Raw genomic sequence first — 22,103 nt, 5'->3', positions numbered from 1 at the left:
CACAATTGCGAGATAAAATGCATGCAATAAACATAGTGTTGTGAATTACATCTTATCATGTGCGTAAAAGAATAAACAAAGATTATTGTGTAAATTAGAAGTCTTCACCCACACACTTTGGCACGCCATGTCACTAGACTCAATCATTACTTACCTTTCATCAAGTATCGTAGTTTGTACTTGTGCGATATTCATGTTTGTCTAACGTGTTATACGTGGATAAGACACTGAAACATGTTGCACACTACGCACTTAATGTGTCCCGACAAAGGGTTTGGATCGAACACCACATTGGGTATTGGCACATTTCCCAATTGATATTGTTGAACTTCATATGAGTCGCGTTGGGCGATGGTCCCACATTCGTGAGTGAGCTCACATGTTGTAATACCCTTAAGACATAAAATGGTGTTATGTCGCCTTCACCGGTGAAACGCTTCGCTTGACTTGTTGTGTTAGAGAACGTGAATGGGCGGGCTAGATCTTTGTGTGTTGTTCTTGTTGCCCTACGGGGAACACAATGTCATATAGGCCTAAGTACCTCGGAATGAGGGAATGTTGTTATAAGTCACTGCCCGGTCGCCCATTTCACGAATCGGTTCGCCTTGAAGAATGCAGATTGAAATCGATTACCTATACGAGTTTCCTTCGCGTACCCAAAGGAGTAAGCAAGAAAGAACATAAGTAGAAAACTATCACATACTGACTCGGACTTACCAGTTACACTTGTTCTTTATGTTAGGAATGTGTAGTTATTTGTCCTTCCCTTCTTAGTATATATCTTGTGATACATTTCTAGAGACACCTTACCTTGGTTAAATGTTTCTAACTGTCTCATCATGATGCACATAGCTTGTATTGCTACTCTTGCTAGTTCTCGTACTTATCGCACAATGCACATATATGCTCACATGCATGTTTTTAATAGTTCCATCATATTAGACATAGTTTTGCTACATACTTTTGAATCATGTTATAATTGCTATCATGTTCATACTTTCCTGAAAATGACATATTGTGAATGATTTATCTCACCACCTCACAAGAGGTCTGACCCCGTTTTATGGGGATACAGGTGATTGGCAGGTTTGGTCTCATTTTTGGTAAATCAATTGTAATAAAAAGTTTCTACTTGTTGTTTCCTCCTGTAACCCGCTCAGAATTTTCAATTATTTTTCTTTATGGTTTTTCTGCGTTGCGCAATGTTTTCAAAAAAAACATTTTACTCTAAAAATCTAAGGATTTTCCAAGTTGAGATTTTGGGGCGTTACAAAGGATGTTAAGATACAACCCCAACAACGTTCTTAAAACAGTAGATGAACAAGAGTGATTGCATATTTTTTGTCTGTTATTTGCTATTTACTGGTCACCTGCACCTGAAATTTGAAAAAAAAAATAGATCAGGATGTTAGCTTACAATTGCCATTAAGATCATCTTGATCAGATGAATAATTGTGGAGAAACATCATTTGAAATATAGGTTGTTCCTCATAAACATGCGAACAATGAACATAGGTAAAGATGAAAAAATTCACATAAAATATATGCAGAGTTGAGGAAGTCTACATATGAGAAAGTTTGCAAAAAAAATATGTAGATCTCATTTTAAGCGAAAATATGAAGCACCTACGAACAAAACATTTTCAAACAAACTTTATGAGTTTCGCGTATGCGAAGGTTTAAAAAGATATTTCATAGTTGACTATTTATGATTTTGAACATAGAAAAAATATAAAAAATTATAAAGCATTTCAGAAAATGTGTCAAATTACTCGTGCAATACAATCATTTTTCATGCATCCAATAACTGGTCACTTGATGAGACTAACCTGTGAAGCCAAACTCTCAAACTAGGACACAAACCCCATATTTTAAGTAGCCTATCCATGATAACCCTCATCATATTTTTCATATAAAATACATGTTTTTAACCCATCTTTAGTGGATTCACCACCACGGTGGTTACCCATGTGGTCAGCAGCGTCTTTTATCAAAATCGAGACAAACTGAGAACTCGAGCAACGGCTGATCCCATCTTTTCCGGATAAGCAGATACATCCAAAATCCTTACGCAATTTATATTCCCCCAACGAGGGAAAGAATAGTAATTATATTATCCAAAAATTGAATATTTTAAGAAGGAAGCTGCGCCTGCTCCATTCAAAAGCAGATAATCCCTCCCTCTCCTCCTCTCTGTCTCTCTCTGGAAGAGCTCTCTCTTTCCTCTCTTCCTCGACGACGATGAAATCCTAAATTCGAAATTGGAAAAAGAGAAAGAGAGAGTAGACTCGAGAGCCTGAGAAAGAGGTTTTTTTTTTGTGATGGCGAAGGCCCTAATCTCGTCCTCCTCCTTCCTGAAGATCCCCGTCCTGCCCTCCCTCCACCGCCATTCATGCCCCAATTTTCGGCCGCAGAGGGCCAACACCCTTGTCCGATTCAGCCTCCAGGAGTTCTCCCAGTTCGATCTCCAGTATGTCGCAGCCAGAGCAGAATCCATTCTGTATACGCTCTCTGATGCCGCTGTCTCCGCCACCACCACCACCACTACCGCTGCTGCGGATTCGGCTACCGAAGTCGCACAGAAGAACGGAGGATGGTTCGGGTTCATCTCGGACGCCATGGAGCTCGTCTTGAAGGTAAGGGTTGAGGGCTTAACTTGTGCTCCTTTATCGTTATTGTAACTTTTGGGAGTTGGGGGCTGAAATTTTCTTCTATTTTTCATTAATTTGAATTGGGTATTGTCCAATTTAACTAAATTACCGTAAATTAGCAGGTTCGGTTCTCTTAATTTGTACTTTTATTTACGATTTTGGTGGTCTCTATTGGAATTATATGAATTTTGGTTTATTTTATTTTATTAATTGGTGAGTTATTTCTTTAAAAGAGAGAAATTACTGGTAAAAAGATGAGTTTGTGAGATTCCTATGCAAGTTGGTAGTTGTTGCTTGGTGGAGATTTATTCGAGCTTGAAGTGGATGTGGTTCTCTTTTGCTTCGTTGTGCTTTCAGAAATGATGTGAACATGCACTCGCCTTTTCTATTTCAGGTTTTGAAGGATGGGCTTTCAGCTGTACACGCTCCTTATGCATATGGGTTTGCAATTATATTGCTTACAGTGATAGTTAAAGCGGCTACCTTACCCTTGACGAAGAAACAGGCAAGTAGTTCTGATGTGCTTGCGGAATTGGTGCTGTTTGTTAGAAATTTTATAAATGTTTACACGCTTTCCGTATAATTATTGTGCTGCATCACAGATACGTGCACATGATTTTATAATTGCGGAAAAAATTGACAAAACGAACTCCAAAAAATATGTTGCATTCCAAAAGCCAAAAAAGAGAAAGCCCAAAGCTAAAAAACCAAAGAATTGTTCATGTGCACCTATGGAGTATCCAGAATGCAGACTTTTTGGCACTGATATGGAGTGTCCAAAAGTCTTGGGAGCTTCATTAACGAAAAAGTATGGTATCCAGAAGTGTCCAGGAAGTGTTATTGTCACCAAGTGTTAGGCATCGACTTTGGGTTGTAGGAGTTTCCATCAAGGCGGCCCTATTCTTAGGTTGGGAATTGGTTTGCTATCTCCAATCTCTTGTACTTTCCTTACCTATTTATTTATTTACCGAGTATATACGTGGACTTCTAGTGCAAAATGATGCAAAGGAATTCAACAAAATTATTAGAAGATGATGGCAATGAAATTTGAATGCATGGAAAATATAAGGAATCCCTCTTTCCATTAGTCACATTCCATCAAAAGCAAAACTGAAAAATAAGGATGTAAAAGAACCTTTGCCCTTAAAGCTATATATATATACATACATACATACATACATACATACATACACGGAAGGGCGTAACATCGGATGCCCTTCCCTCGAACAAGCATCGAATGCTCGCTGCACGTTCATCTGGCAAAAAAAAAGCACAATTAGAGGCATTTTCTGACCGCCACTAATTGTGTGGGCAGAAAAAAGACTTTTACGGTGGTCGCGGCTGCCACTAAAAAGTCTTTTTTATCTGTAACGCACGAGTGCGCGATCAGTGATGCACGAGAGTCCAATGTAGCGTTGAGCTCTTTGTGAGTTCGACGTTACACCTTACCATATATATATATATATATATATATATATATATATATAGAGAGAGAGAGAGAGAGAGAGAGAGAGAGAGAGAGAGAGAGAGAGAGAGAGAGAGAGGGTCCAGCCACTAAATGGTTCACCCCTGTTTTTTGGCAAATCTGACCGTATAGATGTGATCTCCATGGTTGAATACATATGATTAGGCCCTTGGATCAAACTTTTTTGATGTGTAAGTAAGATTTTATTACATCAAAAATTTCAGAATCGTTGATTTTTGGATCCTTGTGAAACCCTATCTACTCATCAGAAAAGTTTGATCTAAGAGTATATTCATATGTTTACAACCATGGATATCACATTCATATGGTTAGATTTGCCAACAAGCACATCTAACATACATATTTTGAAGGGGAGGACAGGGGGTGTTACCATTTAGTGGGTGATCCATCTTATATATATATATATATATTGAAAACCTACTCAATAAGAAACATTTATCAAATTTTCGGTGTTTTTTTCAAAATTTTGACCTTATAGATATGTTCAACACGATTGATTTACTAGAAATCGACACTAGGATCATGCACTTTGGATGAAAAAAATGGTATTTGGAGCCTAAAAAAATTATAAAATTGTAGGCCTTTGATTTTTGAAACCTTATAAAAACATATCCATGCATTGGAATCAAATGCTCCAAGAACTGATTCCTACAAAAACAATCCCATAGATCACATCTGTAAGGTTAGAATATTGAAAAAAACACTGGAAATCCGATAAATGTTTCTTATTGGGTAGGTTTGGGAGGTTTGCTATTGAGTAGGTTTTCATTCCCCTATATATATATCATAGTACCTTTATTGTTAAAGGTAATTTCTCGGCAAAGGTATTTATCAGAGAGATTTTCAAAAATTGATAAATCTCGGGAATATCTCAGGAGTTTAAAAATTTAAAAAATATAAATAATAACAAAAAGCTAAGAAAATAATAAGTTGTGCATTATTTTTCTTCTAAAAATATAAAGAAACATGTTTTAAAGGTTTTCAAATATAAAATAAATGAAAATATAGGAAATGCAAACTTAAAAAAAAAGAAATTTCCCAAAAATATTGCGATATTATCGTGATAATGTCATGATATTTTTTCTTCTTGAGATATTTTGAAAATATCGTGAGATATTATCTGTTTTTCTCATAATATTTTCAAAATATCACCTATATATATATATATATATATATATATATATATATATATATATATATATATATATTGGTAATGTTTGCTACCTTCGTGGGTAAAGAACCCCCTAGTAAAAAACTGTAATATTTTTATTTTTTTAATGTTTTTGCACGTCTAACCCTTCAGATATCCATTAAAAAAAACCCTTCAGATATGATCTATATGTTTGATTTACTAGAAAATGACCCTTCGATCATGTTTTTGTGGCATATATGTGAGATTTTCTGGGGCTTGAGAAATCAATGGCCTGCAATGTACTGAATTTTCAGCCCTAAAAAAAATCATATTTTTACATCGAAAAATATGATCTAAGGGTCTACTTCTACTATTTTGACCATGTTGAACACATCTATCGGGTTAGATTTGCTCAAAACAACCTCCTTCTATGAGTTCCAGCTAAGGGTTTTCTTACCCATGAAGGTACCCCACGATGGTATATATATATATATATATATATATATATATATATATATATATATATATATATATATATATATATATATATATATAAATAATGGAGAGTAGGTGCTTACCAAAGTTAGGAGCCTACCATGACCGAACATGATTTTTCGTGGTGTTTTTCACAAATCTCACTCTACAGATGCGTTCGGTATGGTCAATTTGCTAGAAAACAACACTTAGATCATATTTTATCAATGAAAAAATGTGAAATTTTCATCTTGAATATTTATGAAAATTATAGGTTTTCGATTTTCAAACCTTATAAAAGCCTATCCACATGTCGGAATCGGTAAATCCAAGAGGCCATTCCTATAAAACCAAGCATGTAGAACACATTTGTACGATCATGTTTGAGAAAAACATAAAAAAACCCTTCAAAAGCCCGGTAGACATGGATCAGAATATGTATCTACCCCTACTATATATATATAGGGCTAGTGTTTGCTACCTTTATGGGTAAGACCCCCCTAGTGAAAACTGTAAAATTTGATTTTTTAATGTTTTTGCACATCTGACCCTCCAGATATGATCTATATGTTTGGTTTACTAGAAAATGACCTTTTGATCATGTTTTTGCGGCATGTACGTGAGATTTTCTGGGAGTTGAGAATCAGTGGCCTATAATGTACTAAATTTTCACCCTCAAAAATCATATTTTTACATCGAAAAAATATGATCCAAGGGTCCACTTCTACTATTTTGACCATGCTGAACACATCTATGGTGTTAGATTTGCTCAAAACAACTTCCTTTTATGAGTTCCAGCTAGGGGGTTCCTTACCCATGAAGGTACCCCACGAGGGTACCAACTGCTTTATATATATATATATATATATATATATATATATATATATATATATATATATATATATATAGTGGGAGTAGGTACTTACCAAAGTTAAGAGCCTACCATGAGTGAAAGGGGGTTTTCGGGGTGTTTTTCGCAAATCTCACTTTTTAGATGCGTTTAGTATGGTTAATTTGCTGGAAAACAACATTTGGATTGTGTTTTTTCGATGAAAAAATGTGAAATTTTCAGCTTGAATATTTATGAAAATTGTAGGTTGTCGATTTTCAAACCCTATAAAAACCTACCCACATGTCGGAATCAGACGATCCAAGAGTCCATTCCTATAAAATCAAGCATGTATAACACATTTGTTAGGTTGGATTTGAGAAAAACATGAAAAAACTCTTCAGAATCCCGGTAGGCTGGCGGTAGGCATGGATCAGAGTAGGCAGCTACCCCCTACTCTCTCTCTCTCTCTCTATATATATATATATATATATATATATCAACCACCATACAAGATTGGATGAAAGCAACACTGTATGCACCTTAAAAAGGCTGAAAACAAGTGATGAATCAAGTCTAGAATGGGTCAGATCCAAAACTGGTTTGACCTGTACCCAGTGACGGTACCCTTCTGGAAGTACCCATGTTACATGGGTTGGTCTATATTGCCTTTCTGCCCCATGCGAGTAAAACCTTCTCATTTATGCTTTTCAGGAGCTTGGGCCACACACAACTAAAATCTTGGTGTATTTCGCTATCCTCCCGATGAATCTTGCCTTTAAGATGTCTTTAAATCAATCCTATTTCTAATTTAAAACTACCTTGGTCCCTAACCTTTGACTGCCCTGGAAAACAGATGTCTCAAACTTAAATTTGCAACATTCATGATACTGCTTTTCTGAGGGCATATAACAAGACTCTCCTTCTAGTACACTTCCAGATGACATAGATTGATGTTATACACTCATATGACCTTTTGATCCTTTTATTATTTTTTTTGGCATTTGATGATAAGGACCTTGTTTGTCTTTATTTAACACATCATCATACATGTCTTGCATGTTCATGTTTCAGCATGTGAAGTTTGCTGTTGGCGGTTATCCTATTGCCAATTTTAAATGGTGGTTCGGAAGTTGCATCTTTAGGTGCTGATGGGAATTTGAAAACGGGAAAGATATAAATATGTAAAATTAAGGAGGACATGAAACTTCTCAAGATGGGTGGTGGTCAACAGGGAGGCCCTGAAGATTATACCGGTAACCCAGAACAATGGGTAACCAAATAAAAAAGCTATTTTTAAGTAATAAAACAGGAAAGCCACATCTCTCTCTCTCTCTCTCTGGAGCCATGGGTCCTCGGTGGCCTCCTCCTCTGCCTCTCCGACTTGTCTTTGGATGCTCCTGAGCCTTAACGATGGTGAGGACAATACATCGAGTTCTGCGTTCTATCATCAGCGTATTGATGATAGGAGGAAGCTACTGCAAAAGCATTAGAAAATTGTTCTTGAGATAAAGAAGACAGTGTCAGTCGCATCTGTCATTTACATCATCATCTTCTTGGTGGGATTTGCTGAGCAAGGGAGCATCCTTGTGAGGCCTAATGATCAAACACATGGGGGTTTGATTACTCCCAATTTATTTAGGATCTTGTTTCGAAGATTGAAGAGGTCTTCCCTCATATACTGAGATTGAAGAAGATGTATAATGAAGCTTGTCCCTTGAGATAACATGACCTGAAGAAACAATGAGCAGCACCTGTTAAATTGTATATACATATAATATATATAATATACATATATATGTGTCTGTATCTATATGTATACACACCAATGTATATGTATTATATATGTATATATATTTTATTTTCTTTGTTGTAAATTATTTTTTTTATTTTTTATTTTTGCTCTTTTTGACTAGTCAACATAAATTTGACTAGTTTGACTATCCATTGGAGCTAGTCCAACGGCTCTAAATAGAGCCGTTGGACTAGCTCCAACATCTCTTTTTGGCTCTCTTTGATGTATATAAAAAGCGGTGAACAATGACCCAAGGTGACAACTTGCAACTTGCAAAACAATGTTCGACAAAGTTCGAACCATAACCCAAGATGACAAAAGTATTAGGAAATATTATAATAAGTTGTCCGAACTTTGGGAAGAGTTGACTATTCTTGAACCTAGGTGGCATTGCCCCGAAGATATTGAGATATGTCAAAAGCAAATTGATGCGGAACATTTCTATCAATTTATAAATGATTTGAGACCGGAATTTTAGACTACCAAATCGACCCTTTTTCATAGAGAAAAAATTCTCTCTATTATTGATACCATTGGAGGTTATATTCTTGGCAAAATGAAAAGATTGTCATTCCAAGAAAGAACTTTTGTCTCTATATAACCGCATGAGTTAGTACATTCAGATGTTTGGAGCTCAACACCTGTTATATCTAAGAGTAAGTTTGCATATTATATGACTTTTATTGATGATTTTACTAGACATAAGAGGATTTATTTTCTTAAATACAAATTTGAAGTTTTTTCATACTTTCCAATATTTCACAATTTGGTCAAGAATAAATTTCAAAAAGATATTTATATTTTTCGCATTGATTTAGGGAGAGAATTTTTATCAAAATAATATAAAGATTACCTAGAATCAAATGGTATTATACATAAAAAATCGTTCCTACATCTCACAAAAAAATAGTTTGGCTGAAAGAAAACATAGGCATATCGTAAAAACCACAAAAACTTTGCTTATTTCAAACTAAGTACCTAAAGAGTTTTGGGCCAAAGCCACATTGATTGCAATTTATCTTATTAATAGAATGCCATCTGTTTCCTTGAAAAATATGTCACCAGTTGAAAAACTTTTTGAACTTACCTCTGAATATTCTAGATTAAGAGTTTTTGGGTGCAAATGTTTTGTTTTCACTGATAAAAATGATAAACTTTCTCCTCGTGCTATTCCTTGTATCTTTTTGGGTTATGAAAATAACCAAAAAGGTTACAACTACTTTGATTTTATAAAAAATTGTATGTTTCAAGAAATGTCTTTCTTAGAAAAATATATATTTTTTGAATTAAAAAATCCTAAGGAAATAACCGAATATTCTTTTATGTTGGATATAATTCCAAAGTCTAGTGATTGTGATGTTGATCTTGATGAAGATGAAGAAATAAAAAATGATATAGTGAGTGAAGAAGAATCTCATAATAATGAGATAAGTAAAGAGCAAAAATGTATCCATTCTACAGAGGTATGAATCTACCATCTAGGATAGTGTTATCCGTATTGTTCCCTTTTTCCTCCTCATGAAATGAAAAACGAAAACCCTACAATTCCATTGACCTATGGAGCCGATGTCGGTCATGCTAGTAGTACGGTCTCCTATAACCCCAAGGACTGGAGACCAGGTGAGACACTTCGTTCTGACAAAACATAAAAAAGAGCTAACACAGGGGGTTGTACCACCTACCCTCTTCAAGGTAAACTTGAAAACGAGTGAGTCTTTGGGTCCTGTTCATTACTAAGGGTTAAGTTATATTACATATGCTTTATCCTTTTAAGCAATTCAAGACTAAAATAGCCCAAATACTCCTACACGAAAATTTATTATTCATGTTCTTAGGTTTGACTTGACCCCAACCCATTCATGCATTCTCTAGCGCCTTCAGCTCATATGAGCATATCGCCTGTGAGGGTGACTATCAAATTATGTGTACATGTATTTATTTTTCATAACTTGGTGCATTTATCGCACTCCATGAGTTCTTATCAACCCTTTGCTCGTTCTAGAGTGAAACAATGTACATGCTGAAAATATTGAGTATCAAATATCTGGAAGCCACCACAATCACCTTTCAACAAGAAATAGAGAGAAGGAGAAATAGAGAGAGAGAGATGCAAAGAAAACGACAGCCACACTGCAGGGGGCGTGCGCTAATTCTTTATATATAACCTAATACACATTAGGCTTGAGTCATTAAAATACAAACAAACATTAAAATACAAACAAATTACAAACATGCCATTACACGTGATAAAACATAAATACAATATCAGGCGTGACTGGATTTGGATCCAATCCAGATCCAGTCACATCTTATCATCACGTCTTATCACCCTCCCTCAAGTTGTGCATGGTACTGTACCATGGACAACTTGTTCTTTAAAAACCAAAATTGATGCTTTGTTAGGCCTTAAGTGAACAAGTCAGCAACTTGACTTTCTGTTCAAATGTGATGAGGCTCAATCTTCTTGTCTTTAACTTTCTGTCTGATGAAGTGTTGATCTATCTCATTATGTTTTGTGCGACCATGAATTATTGGGTTATAAGCAATGTTAATAGCACTCTGATTATCACACAATAAAAGAGATTGAAAAACTCCTTCTCGTAGATCAGTTAGAAGATGTTTGATCCATGTAGCTTCAACTGTCCCAGTTGCCATAGACCTGTATTCAGCTTCAGTACTGGATCTAGCAACAACCCTTTGTTTCCTACTACTCCATGACACGAAATTGTTTTCAATGAATATACAATACCCGAAAATAGATCTTCTTTCATCTGGATCCCCTGCCCAGTCGGCATCTGTATAAGTGATGATTTCGTGCCCCCTTTTGTCAGGCCAATTTCTTTAATAAAGAAGGCCATCTTCAATGGTTCCCTTCAAATACCTTAAAATTCTCTTTACAACATCAATATGAGTAGTCCTTGGTTCGTGCATAAATTGAGATACTTGATTAACATAATAGACAATGTCTGGCCTGGTGAAGGTAAGATACTGAAGCATCCCAACAATGCTCTAATATCTAGTCGGATCATTATATAAGTCTCCATCTTTAGAGCTCAGCCTTTGATACAAAACACTAGGCGTGTTTAGAGGTTTACAATCTGCCATTCCTGCCCTGCTCAAAGGATTAGGAGTGTATTTATGCCGTGTAAGAGTTAAAACATCACCTTTTCTGTCAACTTCAACCCCAAGAAAATATCTTAAATCGCCAAGATCCTTCATCTTAAAATTTTGTATCAACAATTTCTTTACTGTCTGTATATGATTGTCTGAATTGCCTGTAATAATTATATCATCAACATATATAAGTAGTAAAGTAATAACATCTTTATCCTTGAAAATGAAATGAGAATGATTGAGAGAGCATTTGCGAAAACCATAATTTTAAATTTTGAGAGGAAAACTCTCAAACCAAGAGCGAGAGGCTTGCTTCAATCCATAAAGTGCTCTTCTCAGTTTGCACACATAGGCCTTGGAATCTCCAGCATATCCAGGGGGTTGTTCTATGTAAATTTCTTCCTTAGATCTCCATGTAAAAATGTATTTTTTACATCTAACTGACTCAACTGCCATCCATAGTCAACTGCCAAAGATATAATAATCCGAATTGTTCTCATCTTAACCAAAGAACTAAAAGTCTCATCATAATCTTGTCCATATTCTTGTGTAAAACCTCGTGCCACAAGTCTTGCCTTTTATATCTCAATACTTCCATCAGGTTTATATTTAATCTTATAAACCCATTTGCACCCTACAACATTTTTCTCCTCGAGTCTAGGAACAATTTCCCAAGTTTGACATTCATGTAAAGCCTCTATCTCCTCATTCGTAGCCTCTATCCATTTATGAGATTTAATGGCTTGATAGAAGTTGACAGGCTTACTTGCTTCTCAACTTGTGACATAAACAACTGAAGATTCATGAAAAAATTATTGTAGCTGACCCACCTTTGAATTGGATGACGTATCCTTTTTGATCTTCTTAATGAAGGTTGACTCATACTCTGCTCTGCATCATCTGAGACAGGATTTCTTTCCCTTCATACATAAACTTGACCAGAGAATCCCTGAATTCCTTCAGGCCTTTCATTTTCTGATGTATGTGGAGGTTCGTGAGTCTCTTTATTTGAGCTGAATTTCTCACAAAATGGCTGACAAGTCCCTCCTTTACCTGCAAACAATTCTGCACTCATCCAGGGATCATAAACTTCAACATTTCGAGATGAGTTCTGTTCTTGAGGCAATGATGTGCTCTCAAAATCTTGTTCATCAAATATAACATTTTTGAAAATCTTGATATGTTTAGTTATAGGGTCATAACATCTGTATCCTTTATAATCATCCGTATATCCAACAAACCTGCACTTCACGGCTTTATCCTGAAACTTATTTCTCATAGACTTGTCAACATGAGCATAGCAAACACAACAAAAAACACGCAAGCCATTATAATTAGGATGTTACCCAAAAAGCGTAAAATAAGGATACTTGTTTTCTAGAATTCTCATGGCAGGCTGTTAATCACATGAATTGCGGTGTAAAAAGCCTTTGTCCAAACATTAATAGGGACATTACTATCATAAAGCATGTTCATAGCGCTCTCAACAATATGACAGTGCTTTCGTTCAGCTACTCCATTTTGTTGAGGGGCATGTGGACAAGACACTCACCTACTTATCCCATTACTTCAGAGAAAATCAATGAAGTCATTTGAAGAATATTCACCTCCACCATCACATTGAAAATGCATAATATTAGAAGAAAAATGGGTTTTTACGAGTGCGTCTTGAAGTAATTGAAAAACTTTGAACTTATGTTTCATGAAATATATCCAGATGAAGCAAGAATAACTATCTATGAATAAAACATAATATTGACTCCCAGATAAAGAATAAACAGGAGTTGGTCCCCATACATCAGAATACACAATTTCAAAAGCTCTTGAGGCTCTTTCATTAACAAGATTAAAAGAAAGTACATGACTCTTGCATAACTAACAACTCAAACACTTTTTAGCATTCAAAACAGGGTGCAAACAAGACTCTGGAATCAAATTCTCTGACACAAGTTTCTCAATAAAACCATGACTACAATGACCCAAACGACTGTGCCACAAATCTGGCTTATTACATTGAGAAAGACTATAGACATCTGTATGACGAGACTCAAGACTCTGTGACACTGGTTTCAAGAAAGAAGACTTCAAGATAGATGATGAATGAGCAGTGGGATCCTTCTTAAATACGTATATGTTTCATCGTCGCTCCTTCTTAGCGAACATCTTCTTCGTTCGAAGATCCTTGACATACACAGAAGAGAGAGTGAATTCGACAGAAGAATTTGTATCATCAAGTTTGGATACAGAAACAATATTCTTTTTAATGTTAGGAGCAAGAAGAACATTGGACAAATTAAGAGAAGAACTAGACAAATGAATTTGTGCACTTCCAATATGAGTAATGGGATGATGTGTACCATCTCCTGTGATTATGCTACCTTTTCCGAAACAAGGGGATAAGTTCGAGCGCTTACCAACATTACTTGTAACATGAGTGGTTGCTTCAGAATCCACATGCCTTTCTCCTTGCTCATTCTGCTTGATAGTCATTTGAGATAAAACTGCCAACAAAAGCTGCTGCATATCTCCAGTGGGCTTATGTTCTTCAGATTCTCTTTTGTTTCCTACTTTGTTATTCTTTCCCTTGTTTTGGGGATTAAACCTACAATCAGATTTGACATGTCCTTTCTTATTGCATAAAAAGCATGAAGGCACTCTCTTCTGATTTCCTGTATTAAAAATTCCTGGTGGGTTCGGAGTAGGAAGAATGCCACGACCTCCTTGTCCAAAACGATCATGTCCTCTACCACCTTGAAAGTTGTTACCTCCACGTCCAGCACCTTAAGACATATATGAGGCCAAGACACTATGTGCATCTGTCTGTTCACCACCTTCAGTCATGTTCTTTATGCTCATCTCATGCTGAAGAAGTTTGTCTTGAAGATCTTTAAAACTGGGCAACACTGGTAAAACCGATAAGGATGTAGAGAGTACATGATATTCTGGGCTCAGTCCATTAAGGGTTTGTTGTACCTTTTCCTTGTCTGAGACTGCACTTCCAACAATAGCAAGCTGATCTGTAACCGTCTTTAGCTTGTTTAGATACTCCATGATTGACATTGAGCCTTTCTTAAGTATCTGAAACTCCCTTTTTAAGAATAAGACTCTTGCCTATGAAATCTGAGAATATGTTTGTGGAAGCCTGTTCCATAGTTGTGCAGCTGTACAATCATCTGGAATTGATGTCAACACTTTCTGTGATAGTGTGAAAGTAATGTATGCAACCAACGCTTGATCTTGCTTCATCCATATTGTAAATTCAGGGTTCAAAATATATTTAACTGATGCAACTCCTTTATCATCCTTCGTTTCCTGTGAAATGAACTGTGGTGGGATTGGAATCGATCAATCCAGATGCCCAAACAGATATTGGCTCCTTATGAAAGGAACAATTTGCCTCTTCCAGGTCAGAAAATTAGTGTGATTAAGCTTTTCGGACACAAGCTGACTCAGAAAATTTGAAGAGAGTCCAGCGTAGGTAGAAGAATCTATTGATTAAAAAAGAAAGGTGAATTAAGATAAAACAAAAGTGAAAAACTGATTCAGTCAAAATGCAGGAGCTGCAATAGGGTAAAACTTTATGGGAATGTGCCTTTTTTTTATTCAAATAGGCACTTCTCCAGTCAGAGTCTGATCCCTGCCATCAGGCCTGCTAAACACAATAAGCGCTGCCAATATATGTACTGACTGAATATCTATATATATATATATATATTTGTTTTTTTTTTGAAGACGGTGAAGGAGTGTAATGAGTACCTCAACGATAGAGAAATGTCGACACAAATTGAATATTTCAAAGCTATTGACAAATCAGGGAAAGCAAAATCTGATCTAATACCAGAAGAGACATGATTTTCAGTTTAAGATATTTTTCCTTTTGAAAAACAAGGAACACTGATTTGATGTCAAAAATTTAGGGTTTCAGATTGAAGACTTGACGTCAAAAGAGGATTTTATGCTATTTAGAAAGAAGCAATCCAAAAGAGAACATAACGTGAGAAAAGAAGAAAAGAAAGGTTTAGATTGAGTAAAAACAAAAAGGGAGAGAGTTTCTGATTGGAAGATCAAATTTCAGATCTCTATGGGCATACCTTTTGGAAGAAATCCACAACGTTGCTCTGATACCATGAAAATATTTTGAGTATCAAATATCTGGAAGCCACCACAATCACCTTTCAGCAGAAAATAGAGAGAAGGAGAAATAGAGAGAGATACACAAAAAACGGCAGCCACACTGCACGGGCCGTGCCTAGTTCTTTATATATAACCTAATACACATTATGCTTGAGCCATTAAAATGCAAACAAACATTAAAATATAAAAAAATTACAAACATGCCATTACACATGTGATAAAACATAAATACAATATCAGGCGTGACTGGATTTGGATCCAATCCAGATCCAGTCATGTCTTATCACATTCATGCTTTCTCATGTCTTACAGTACGATAAAATCACATGCTACACGTATATGTGCAAATATGCACCACATTGGTTCGTTTGAACCCAAGTTCGTTCACAAGCATTGTACATGCATGTATTTTCATGCATTATAGTACAATAATTATATGCTACACATGCATATGTGCTGTACTGCACTATTAGATAGGACAAATATCCGTGTGTTTGTATTTGTATTTGAGTTTGGATCCGGATCTGGACCAGATCCAATCTACATATGTATTACATGCCCAACTTGTATTGGACATACTTGTAACCTGTTAGGGTTACTTGTAAAAACCGTGTATTAGGTTTTGTGTTTAATATTAAAATGAAGAGGTCACGACTTTTCCAGTATGGAAAAACGTGATTAGTTGCAGTGTCATTCTCTTTCCTCTATGCAGTTTCTTGATTATCGATTTTGGAGAAGTTTAACATGGTATCAGAGCGGATCTGATCCGAGGGCTGAAAGGTTTTCCAGCAGGTGTGTCTCTAAGAGATCTTATTCCCTTTCTTATCTCTTTTCTAATCTTCTACTGTTCTGCATCTTTTCCAGTCTTAGATCTTCTGCATCTTCTCTTTGATATCCTGTTTTTATTTCCTCTCTAGATTCTTGTTCCTATAATCCTTTCATTCAGATCTGATCTGTGTATCAGATCTGACGTCTGACCACTTTCTTTTCTGCATCTTCTGATTTGCGTTAAATATTTTTGAAACTGATTTGGGTTTGCGTCAAATCAGTTTCACGACATTCTTATTTCCTGAAATTGATTTGGGCTTGCGTCAAATCGGTTTCACGACATTCATTTTCCTTTTTCTGCAACAACATATCTGTGCATATCAGGTTTGTTCACCGAATCTGTGTATCAGATCTGACACCTCACGGTCTTTCCAAGATCTGTGCATCAGATCTGACGGTTGGTTAGAATCAGATTTGCAGTCTAGCATTTTCAGATATGTTTTTCCTTTCTTAATCCTCGGTTTCATCTGTTACTCTTTTGTATTTATTACTGCTGTGTGCAATTTTACATATAAAAATTTTCATAGTTTTCACTTCCTTGATGAAATTAGATTAGATCTATGTATCAGATCTGACATTTCACATTCACGTTGAATACTCGAGCTTTCTCCTGGTAAAAAAAAGAAAGAAAAAAAAGAAAATGAAGACGAGTCTTATTTTGTTGCATCGTGATCTGTGAACATTTTACATACTGATTGCACACGCCAAAATTTTAGTCATGGATTCTTCTTCTTCTCAGTTATTTCTCTCATCTAATTTTCTTGGCCAACTTATTTCTGAAAAACTTACCAATTCAAATTTCTTGATCTGGAAAAGACAAATTCTTCCATTCATTAAAAGTCGAGGTCTATCTCTCAAGAGGTATTGGTGGGAATTCCAGACGAGTGTTCAACAAAAGAATTGTGGGACAGGCTAGTTAAGACATACTCTCAGATATTAGAGGCTAGAATTTCCTTTTTTCAGTGTGAATTTCAACTCCTGACTAAGGGCTCCATGTCTGTTATGGAGTACTTGAACAAGGTTAAGAGCATCAGTGATCAACTAGTCGTTGTAGGGTATGAAGTGACAGATAAAGACAAAGTCAGGCAAACTTTGAATGGATTGGGACCGGAATTTCATGTTCTTTCGACTTCACTGCTATGTCTACCCGACTTACCGTTATTTGAGGACTTGCAAGCAAAACTACTTCAATATGAGATGACTTTGAAGGGGATATCACATGAGACTGGTGGACAGGTTCTTGCTACTGGCATTTCTTTTGGTCAGGGACGTGGGGATAGTAATTTTGGTGGCGGCAGAGGACGAGGTACTCCAAGGGGCGTGGGTTGCTGCCTACCCCGAATGCTACACCTATTTATAATGTGAAAAACGTACCCACATGTTACCTCTGTAATAAGCGAGGTCACATCAAAGCCAATTGTTGGCACAATCCACAGAACAAAGGAAAGTTCCAAAAGGGTGAGAGCTCGTCAGGATGAAAGGAGAACTCTTCAAAGTTTGGTGGAGATGTAAAAGAGCTTCTCTTGGCCACGTTGTCTGAACTTGATCTGAAGCGCGATGATAAAGGAGTGTGGTACATTGATTCATGGGCAGCTATTCATGTCACAGGTAATGCAGGTAAATTCTTTACTTTAACCCCTATTTTGGAAAAAGTAACATAGTCACTGGAGATGGGTCACACCATCCCATCACTCACATTGGAAATGTTTCTATTCCCTTGCCTAAATCCCCACTTCATCTTTCTAATGTCTTTTATGCCCTAGATATTAAGAAAAATATCGTTTCCGTTTCTAAGCTTATTGATCATACCAATTCTTCTGTTGAATTTACTCCGTCTTTTTTTTATGTTAAGGATCTACAAACAAAGGAGACGTTCGCTAGAGGGGAACACCGTGAAAATATGTATGTCTTCCAGGAGGATCCTTCTACTTGTGTCCGACCTACCTTGAAGTCCTCTCCTCAGTCTATGTCGTCAAAGAATATTCGTGTGTTTAGTTTGAAACCTTCAAATAAATGTAATAAGCCTGTTTTTTGGCATTCATGTCTTGGTCACTGTAGTCGAGTCTTTGTTGAACGACTGGTATCTAATGGGCTTATTCCTGAATCTAGCTTGAATCTTAGATCATATGATAAAATATGTTATAGTTGTCAACTGTGTAAGAGTCATGTTCTTCCTTTCCATTCAATAAATGAGAGCTTCAAAGGCCTTTTGAAATCGTTTGTTCTGATGTGTGGTGACCAACCCCTGATTCTTCTAATTCTGGCAGCAGATATTATGTTATTTTTATTGATAATTTCTCTCGTTTCACTTGGATATATTTCATGAAGAATAAATCAGAAGTTTTCCCTATTTTCCATCGTTTTCATGTGTTTATTAAAACTCATTTTTCTTATAATATCTTACATTTCCAATGTGATGGTGGGGGGGGATACTCCTCTAGGGAATTTATCAATTACCTCCAAGATAGTGGAATAAATCGTAGAGTATCTTGAGAATGGCGTTGCAGAACGGAAACACCATCACATTGTGGAGAGAGCTATGAGCTTGATACACGGAAGTCGTGTTCCCATAGGATTATGGACCGAGGCTTTTCATTCTGCTGTTCACATTATTAATCGCCTGCCCATGAAGATTTTAGAAAATAAATCACCTTATTTCATTTTATTTGGGAAGCATCCTAATTATGATGAACTAAATTTTTTTGGCTGCATGTGTTATGTTCACATTGACTCTTCTCTGCGAAACAAATTTCAGGCTAAGGCATCAAAGTGCAGATTTATTGGATATGCATATCATCATAAAGGGTACATATGTTATGATCCTGACAGCAGGCGAATCAGGATATCTAGAAATGTAGTTTTTGATGAAAATGGTTTTGGAGATGGAGAATATGTTTCTGCCCAAACCAATATGAATGAGTTATTTTATGATTCATGGCTCAGTGCAGAGCTATTCTCTGATGCAAATAACGAAGGCTCTTCTTCCTGTACTCAAGGGATAACCTGTCAAGATGGAAACAGTGGAATGCAAGAACTTGAAACAGAAAATCCTCTGGGGATTAAAAAGTTACTGGGTAGGTTTATAGGAGAAGAGAGAGGGGCTCCCTTTTGACTCCTAATGATACTGAACAAGAAGCACTTACCTCTTATTCGCCCAATGACACCACTTCTCCAGTTTCTACTGCAGTGGCACTACCGATCAGACGATCAAAAAGAGTCTGGCACCCTATTGAAAGGTGGGTTAGTTATGAGAATTTCACCATGGATTTTCAGCTATTTTTGTTACAGATTGAGAAAGAGACCGAACCTAGGCATTTTCATCAAGCTATTAATTCTAAAAGATGGATTCAAGCAATGAATGAAGAGATGGAAGCTTTGTATCAATGTCAAACATGAATAGTTGTTCCTTGACCTTCAGATAAGAATGTTGTTGGGTCGTGATGGGTTTACAAGATCAAATACAAACCAGATGGGAGTGTTGAGCGATACAAAGCTTGCCTTGTAGCAAAGGGATTCACGGAAGAATTTGGACATGATTATGATGAAACTTTTAGTGTAGTCATGAAAATGGGAACAATTCGCATTGTTCTTTCATTGGCGATAGAATATGGTTGGAGAATAAATCAGCTAGATGTGAAGAATGTCTTTCTTCATGGAGACTTGAAAGAAGAAGTATACATGAAGCAACCGCCAGGATATACAGAAGGGGATTTAAAGAAGTATGTTTGCAAATTAAATCGAGCACTCTATGGTCTGAAACAAGCGTCTCAATCTTGGCTTGAAAGTTTTTCTCTGGAAATTCAAAGACATGGTTTTTATCGAACACAATTGGATCATTCTCTTTTTATTCTTCGAGGTAATGAGTTTACTACCTTCTTGTTGATATATGTTGATGATATAATTATTACAGGAAGTAGTCAGAACCATGCTCAAGAGACTAAAGACCAGAGTTACCGGAAGCTTCTTAGATACGTGGGAAGCTCGCTTCCCGGAAACTCGCTTCGGAAGCGCGATACTCCTCGCTTCCGAAACTTGATGAGAACCTCGATTCCCCCACGCTTCTCCTATGCTTTCCACAAGCTTCATTTATTCTTATTATATGTTCTCTTACTCAACTTTTCATGTTTTTTTATGTGTTTTCTTTAACTCTTCTCACTCACTTCCACGTGCTTTCGCTAAATTGGTAGTTATCATTTTTAGATTTTGTTAAAAATTTAATTCTTACACTAAAAAATCATGAAATTTAGTATTAGTCACTTTTATTTTAGTTTTTATTTTGATTCTCATTCAATTCTTATATTTTTTTTTATTCCTCGCTTCCCGCTTCCTATATATTTTAAAATGCATCGCTTCTCGCTTCCGCTTCCTGTATCGTTTCCCGCTTCTGCTTCCTAGTTTGGCAACCTTGCTAAAGATCTTCTGAGTCAGAGATTCAAAATGAAGGACCTTGGAGTCCTTCGATACTTTCTTGGAGTAGAGGTGGATAATCAAGAAAATAAGCTAATTTTGACCCAGCATAAATACACCCTAGATCTGTTACAAACGGCTGGGATGAAGAATTGCAAATCACTTGCTACTCCTAGTGTGATTAATCAAAAATTAAGTACATAAGACGGATACTTGCATCATGATCCCACCAAATATCGGAGTCTAGTGGGGATGCTTCTGTAAAAGTATCTCCAAACAAGATACTAAAAGACCTTAATATTCTTGATAATAAATCCGGCACACATGCACAATAAGAACACTTGTGCACAAAAGCACAACTCACAAATGCACAAAGGCATAAAAAATATTGGAATCACTTTATTGAGCACTTGGGCTTTGACTCAAAGCCATAAGAAAATACAAAGGGGAGAGCCCCTATTTATAACAACCAAAAGGAGCCTTGGAGGGGCTCCACTCATAGACGTTGGAGCCCCTCCAATGGTCACAAATGTAACCGTTGGAGGGGCCCAACGTCTATTTGAGTGGGCCCCCCAAGGTACCTTTTGGTACTTTTAGAAAAGAAATAAAAAATAAAAAGAAAGAAAAAATAAAATTAATTTACAATCACATTCATAAAAGTGAATGTGCGCAAAACAGTGGAAAAAACTAAACTACCCCTACGACTAAACAAATAGAAATATATATTTTATATATATAATAAGTAGATACATATACATATATATTAATATATGTATATGTATTACGTTATATATATAAAATATATATATTACATTACATAATTTAACACCCCCTCTCAAACTTAGGGCAGGATGACCGAGAGTTTGCTAAGAAGGAAGTTGAAGCGCAGAACACACAAGGCTTTAGTGAAGAAATCCGCCAACTAATATTCTGACGTGACATATGAAAGGTCAATGACTCCTTTGAGGTACGCCTCTCGAACATAGTGACAATCCATCTCTATGTGTTTGATCCGCTCATGAAAAGTGTGATTCTTAGCAATATAAATAGCACTTTTGTTGTCACAGCATAGCTTGGTAGGCCCTTCAATTGTGATCCCCATGTCTTTCAGCAACTGATGAATCCATACAATTTTCATGGTAGTAGTTGCCATGACACGATATTCAGCTTCAGTTGATAATAGAGACACTTTTTGCTGCTTCTTGCATCTCCATGAGATTAATGAGTCTCCTAAGAATACACAAAAACCAGTG

At 36.3% G+C, this 22,103-nt stretch overlaps 1 protein-coding gene across 1 annotated transcript in view; it reads left to right on the top strand.

Moving 5' to 3' along the window:
• The first annotated feature begins 2,157 nt into the window (after nt 1-2,157).
• The window catches only part of LOC149839783 (inner membrane protein PPF-1, chloroplastic-like), a 66,089-nt gene continuing 46,143 nt past the window's right edge, over nt 2,158-22,103 (top strand). Inside the window, exons 1-2 of the mRNA XM_090002824.1 lie at nt 2,158-2,636; nt 3,046-3,156. Of these exons, the coding sequence (XP_089858950.1) occupies nt 2,322-2,636; nt 3,046-3,156 (426 nt within the window). The 5' untranslated portion in view covers nt 2,158-2,321. The remainder of the gene's footprint in view (nt 2,637-3,045; nt 3,157-22,103) is intronic.

Source organism: Nuphar pumila, chromosome 4 (genome assembly GCF_984573655.1).
Source record: "Nuphar pumila chromosome 4, dmNupPumi1.hap1.1, whole genome shotgun sequence".
NCBI lineage: Eukaryota > Viridiplantae > Streptophyta > Magnoliopsida > Nymphaeales > Nymphaeaceae > Nuphar > Nuphar pumila.
This window is presented reverse-complemented; position numbering and strand designations above follow the sequence as displayed.